Here is a 6,346-nt window from a genome sequence, read left to right as displayed (position 1 = left end):
AATTGGATTCTTTTTACAAGACAATTGTTTGAATTTCCTGCTTGATTCTTAACTTTTCATCACAAAAACAATTAGCAGCCTCTCTTACCAAAATTCTCCTCATTCTTTCATATGGTTTAGTTGTTGAAATTTTTTCACTCTTGAATTTCATTGATTCCATTAGTCATCATTAAATTAGCAGATTAAACATTGTTGAGACCTTAGTGAACTTTTTTGTGAATTGTTTCTCCTACCCTCAAAAACTGTTGTTCTTTTGTGCTTGTATTTCTGCTTAGTCTTTTCTCCCTTAGGGCTTTGAATTCTAACTTAAAAATGACTACCTGTGTCAAATAAGTCTAACACTAAGAAAATATATTTTAGCACATATTGTGAAAGTGACATATTTGCAGGAAAAAACCAATCTAGTAAAAACCAGGTTTTTGTTTTTCCGTATGTATGAGCTACAAAATACTTAGAAGTAAAATTCAGTTATATTTCTTCACTAAAGATCAATTCTATAGAAGTAAATCAAAGAATTTACTGTTCAGGCACATCAAATTCTCTAAGGAATTGGCTTGGTGAAATGTTGCGTTATTTAAAGCAAGGATAGTGTTTCAGATTTCTTATATTTCCATTTAAATTTTTCATGTGATGCTGGGAACCATATGTATTACATTATAATAATCATTGCCACTAGGTCAACAGAAAGACAACAGAAAGTCCAGAAACAATGTGATTTTTTTTCAGAGATAACTGAACACTACAGATTTTTTAATATAGCATTTTGTTTCTATACATTAAACAAGAACTCCAATATAAAAAATTGTATGGACAATATATATGCATAATCTGTAGCAAATAATCAGTCATTTATATCTTGATATATGTATATATGCACATAGTTTAAATTTCATTATAAATATATTGCTCTTGTTTCTCTCAGTTTCAATTTAATTGTGTTAAAAATTCAAAATTTAAAATTCATTATTAAAACTAATCTTCATACATTTAATCTGTCTCCAATATATGGTTCTTTGAATGTCTATTTCTGCATCTGGTATGATTTTTCTTACTAAAATTAGATTTTCTTTCAAGGTGACCTCTTGTATTTCCTGGATAAATCTCTGAGAGAGAACTTCTCAGAACAAAAGATAAACTAAGAAACAATAAGTAAATTGATTTAAAAATCTACAACCCTTAAAATGAGCTCTTAAAAATGAGACTGTAATCTTAGTAAATTACTGTGTTGTAGCTGATTATTGTGCATAATGTTTATTAATGTAGAAATGTGTGACAGTTTAATCATGTCCAGTCCTGTGAGTCATTTGCAATAAATTAGAAATTCATTTGTTTTACTTTTTTTTTAAATTAATAAAATGCCATTATCCTTACCTCTGTTTCCTCTAATTCTGATAACCTCTGTAAGCCTCTAACACTTGACATCGGATGAACATATCCTATAGGAAATTCATGTAAAGGGAGAGTCCTGCTGACCCTCTCTCCCAGTCTTGTCTCAAAAATACAACTCAGGGCTCAGTGGTAGACATTCATTACATCTGCTAATTTTGCTTTTTTCCTCTAATTTTCAAAAGAGTGACCATCAGACATTTGAATTGATGTACTTAAACAACAGAAGGAATGAAGTTTAGGCAATAGTCCCTTCATGTTATGACAAAGGTCATATGATTTGCTGAACACTATACAGTTCAGTAGACAGAAGGCTTGCACCAGAACTTGGGTCCTATTTCAGGTGAGTAGTCCTAGGTATGTGTGCTAGACGATAAATACAAATAACAGTACTGTGATCTTTGTCAAAGAGCAAATGAAAGTCAACACTCTAAAATACCATTCAGCTCCATAGGGTTCCAGGCTATTCTAGTCCAGTTCTAAACGAATGGGAATTTATAGATTTTATAAACAAAGTCAAATGTTTAAAAAAAGAGAATAAGACAAATGTAGCAGCACAGGAAGGATGTGTGCTAAAAAAAGAATGTGCCTCTTCTTATCACAGAAATACTTCATATACATTTTCTTAACTTGAGAAGTCAAGCTAAATTTGATTAAGCACATTTCTACATATCACATGAGCCTACCACTAGTATAGAAGAGAGTGGAAACCGAAAGAAATGCCACACATTTCATGGTGTGAGTCAGTTTCTTTCCAAATGACACTTCCTTTGAAAAAGCATAAATCTGGAATTTGCCTTTTGGAAAATGCTTCTTTTCAATTTTCAAATATAATTGTGGTGTAATTAATCTAATCTGCATTTCAAAGCTTCTGGAGCTGAGCTTCCCACCAAAACTAAGCATAAGATCTCCTTTTGTGGACCAAAAATAAAGAAGAGTGTATTGAATTATTAGTTAAGCTTTTGTTCTTTTTCCTTCAAATATTTGCATGAATTATTCAGGCTTTGCATGTATGGGGCTTTGAAATATTCAAATTTCTTGAAATATTTCATTATTTAAGGTTCATATTTATTAACTTCTAGAGGAATGTATTTTTCCCGTGGAAGTGCAGCTTCAGCTCAATTATTATTTTGTAAAGAGTATATACAGAGCAGTCTCAGGTGATGGAGGAGCTACTAATATAAGCAAGACAATCTTCAGAGATTTTACACTTAAGGATGAATATATAAAATACTTGTAAATCACAAGTTATGGAGTTTCAAAAGAGAAAGAGATACCTTCCAGCTGGAGCTAAAGGAAAAACTTGAGAGAGAACCTGGCATTTCAGATGGGCCCTGAAGGAGGAACAGGAATATCACAAATAGGGGAGCAGTGAAATAAGGGAGCTGCGATCTCAACTCAACTCATGCTCTTGTTTTAATCTATGAAACCCTTTTTAGACATATTAAAACCCCCTGTCGTCATCTTCCCAGTGAGGATGCTAGCTCCTTTGCTCTCAACTTCCAATCAGTATTCCCACTTGGCAAACACACAGCCCTCTCTGAGGGCTGCCCCTCCTTCCTTCCCCACATTGAGACTTTTGGACTTTAAGACACCCTCATCTCCTCCCGCATTCACAGCAACCACAGTTCCAACAGAATCCTCAATCTATTGCCCCTTCTTACTCTTCTTTGTGTCCTGCCTTGTGAAAAATGTCATCTAAAGCTAGAAATCTGGCCACAAATGTAGTCCTGTGACTCAACCTCCATTTCCAGTGCTTCTGTGACACTGCAAATGGTGGTCCTTAACTTGGCATATAAAGCTTTTTAGTCAGAGACTCCCTGGTGGAGCAAGGGATTAAAGTCTCAGTGCTATCAAGCTATCATCAGCCACTGCAGCATGAGTTCGATCCCCAGCCAGAGAGCTAAGCCACATGACTCAGCAGACCTCTCCTGTCATACCTGCTGCGCCCCTCAACAGTGTGTCTCAGTAGACCTGCCTGTTCTGCTCCCTACTCTGTCTCGGGTGAATCCTCTCATCCCCCGCACCTCTGACTTATACTCCAGTTCTTGTATACATAAATAAATAGAAATAAATCTTTAAAGCTTTTTAGTTCAGTTGCATCTCTCTCCTCTCCTTGGCCCACAGTAATACTTTGTAGACCACAACAGACACACACACACACACACACACACACGGCACACATGCACAGGCACCATGTTGTATCTTTTTTCTATTTTGCTTGTGCTTTTCCCTCCTTTTGGAATGTAAACCTCTCTTCCCGGGGTTGCCAACATAGTTCCTACTCATACTTTCAGCCTCATTTAATGAATTCTTTTCTTTTCATAGCTTCTTTCTAATATAACAATTTAGCCTTTCTGAACTAAACCATTACTCAGATCAGCCCAATACATCAGCCTTGATATTTTGCCCATTCAACAAAGGATTCTTCTCCTTATGAGAGAGGGTGAGGCAGGAGGAAAGCTACAAATATTTATATAAGTTAAGGATTTTTTGTTGGGGGTAGGGAGCCTAATATCCCCAATTTTGACACAAACACATCAAAATTTGCCATATTTAACAATATATCCTGCTTTACCAGGAAAACAATGAAGTGGTGTAAAAGAGGAATGATGAGGGATCACAGCACATGTATGAACAGTACAATGGCAAGAAAGGAAAATTAAAGAAAGAGATTAACAGGATGGATAATTAACTGGCTCTGGAGAAAATAGGTGGACTCCAGGATGGTTTTGATGTTGAGCTTTGGGAACTAGGAGGATAAGAAAAAGAGAGGGTAAATCCAGAGTACGAAGGTCTTGGGTTTATGGGATATCTACTGTTAGAAAATGGGAGGAGGAAGTAAAAAGAGTCAAAACAAGAAAGGAAAAAAAAAAAGGAAGTGTCAGAAGAGGTAGTGAATCATAGTGGTTCACACAGGACTGAGGAACATGTATTAGCCAAAGGGAGAGCGGGGTAAAAGAAAGAAGGGTCACATTGACGGATGCTTCAGAGAAGTAAAGGAAAATGAAGAATGAATGAAAAAGCTATTTAATCCAGTGACCAGGAAGAGCAGTTTCCAAGAGAAAGGTGGAGAGAGCTCTTCCCGTATGCGGCTTTAGTGATCTCTGAAAATGGTTCGCTACTCACTTGACCCAGAAAACCCTACAAAGTCATGCAAATCAAGAGGTTCAAATCTGCATGTTCATTTTAAGAACACTCGTGAAACTGCCCAGGCCATCAAGGGTATGCATATCCGAAAAGCCACCAAGTATCTGAAGGATGTTACTCTACAGAAGCAATGCGTGCCATTCCGTCGTTACAATGGTGGTGTTGGCAGGTGTGCCCAGGCCAAACAGTGGGGTTGGACGCAAGGTCGGTGGCCCAAAAAGAGTGCTGAATTTTTACTGCACATGCCTAAAAATGCAGAGAGTAATGCCGAACTTAAGGGCTTAGATGTAGATTCTCTGGTCATTGAGCACATCCAGGTGAACAAAGCCCCTAAGATGCGTCGCAGAACTTACAGAGCTCATGGTCGGATTAACCCATACATGAGCTCCCCCTGCCACATTGAGATGATCCTTACTGAAAAAGAGCAGATTGTTCCTAAACCAGAAGAGGAGGTGGCACAGAAGAAAAAGATATCGCAGAAGAAACTGAAGAAACAAAAACTATGGCAAGGGAATAAGTTCAACGTGAAATAAAAGGAAGCAAAAGTAAAAGCAAAATGTTGGTTGTCTTTTCATTAGTAAATATATTTCAAGTATCTTCGGAAAAAAAAAAAAAGAAAGGTGGAGAGAAATTAGATAGCAAATAGCAGAGAGTAAATGATGTGGACTTAGAGCCAAGATGGCACTTCGAGGATCACTCTAATCCAAAATGTTAGTGTTAACAGATGAAATACAAAATGGAGAAACGTCAGTCACATTCACACTAGAAAACACTTCTGTAGTGCAGAAATGGAACAGAAACAACATACGTAGGCTGAAGCTGTAGACCTGCTGGATTCTGCCAAAAGCATGGAGAAGCATTCAGGAGTTGGACTCATACAGGGTACAGTAACACCAATTGGAAAATAGCAACTAAAATTATTAATATGGGGCCTCCCTGGTGGCGCAAGGGGTTAAGATGCAAACTATGAAGCTATCTGCAGTCTGAAGTACACAGTCTCCCATGTAGGGCAGAAGACTCTCCTGAAATCAAGGGCTGGAATAGGACTCGCCTCTTAAAGGAGCTGACTAGGACTATCATCTTCTACAGAGCGGCATGCCTAAGGAGGAGACCAATCAGACATAGTCATCCACCAGAATCTGACCCTGTAGAATTGGATCTACAGGACCATTATAGGATCAACTAGACCAAGATTTGGCCTAGAAGTCCCAGAAACTAGATGGCGATAATGGCAAAACTATTAGACTGAAGATGGAATCCAGAGGGATATAAAAAGGAAGGACGGGAGGCAGGGAGGTAGTGAAAGAGGAAACTAATGTTAGGAAAGAGAGTCAAAAATAAAAGCAGGGGCCTCCCCGGTGGCGCAGCGGTTGAGCGCTGGGTTGTGAAGCTGCCCGCAGCCTCTGCAGTGCCGGTTCGATCCCCGGCTGCTCCCCGGCCACTGGAGGAGGGACCCACATGGCGCGCAGACCTCTCCTGCCGCCCGCTGCTCCCCTCAGCAGTGTACTTCGGTCCTTCTGCCTGCTCTGCTCCCGGCTCTGGCTCTGGCTCTGGTGAATTCTCTCACCCTCCCGCGCTTCTGACTGTACCCAGTGCGTGTATAAACAAACAAACAAACAAATAAATAAAACATGCCTCTATAAAAAAAAAAATTGCAAGAAAAAATAAAATAAAATAAAAGTGGCAACAGGAGAAGAGTCGCACCAGGCTAAAAAATAGATGGGGAGATTATAAAACTAAAAAAAAAAAAAGTAATAATAAGATATCAAAGGTTTGAATGTTGAATTATTGACAAAGTCTTAAATATAAT

The 6,346-nt window shown here is 38.2% G+C and overlaps 1 protein-coding gene across 1 annotated transcript; it reads left to right on the top strand.

The window, feature by feature from the left end:
* Positions 1 to 4,499: 4,499 nt before the first annotated feature.
* On the top strand, positions 4,500 to 5,131 carry LOC311171905 (large ribosomal subunit protein uL22-like; the record flags this gene model as incomplete). The annotated part of the gene is made up of 1 exon (XM_084234937.1): positions 4,500 to 5,131. One exon carries the CDS (start codon positions 4,500 to 4,502, stop codon positions 5,067 to 5,069), a length of 570 nt encoding a protein of 189 aa, XP_084091063.1. The 3' UTR covers positions 5,070 to 5,131.
* Between the last annotated feature and the right edge of the window lie 1,215 nt (positions 5,132 to 6,346).

Source organism: Talpa europaea (assembly GCF_964194135.1).
Source record: "Talpa europaea genome assembly, chromosome: 6".
Classification (NCBI taxonomy): Eukaryota; Metazoa; Chordata; class Mammalia; order Eulipotyphla; family Talpidae; genus Talpa; species Talpa europaea.
The sequence above is the reverse complement of the archived record's forward strand: the minus strand, read 5'-3'. Positions and strand labels throughout refer to the sequence as shown.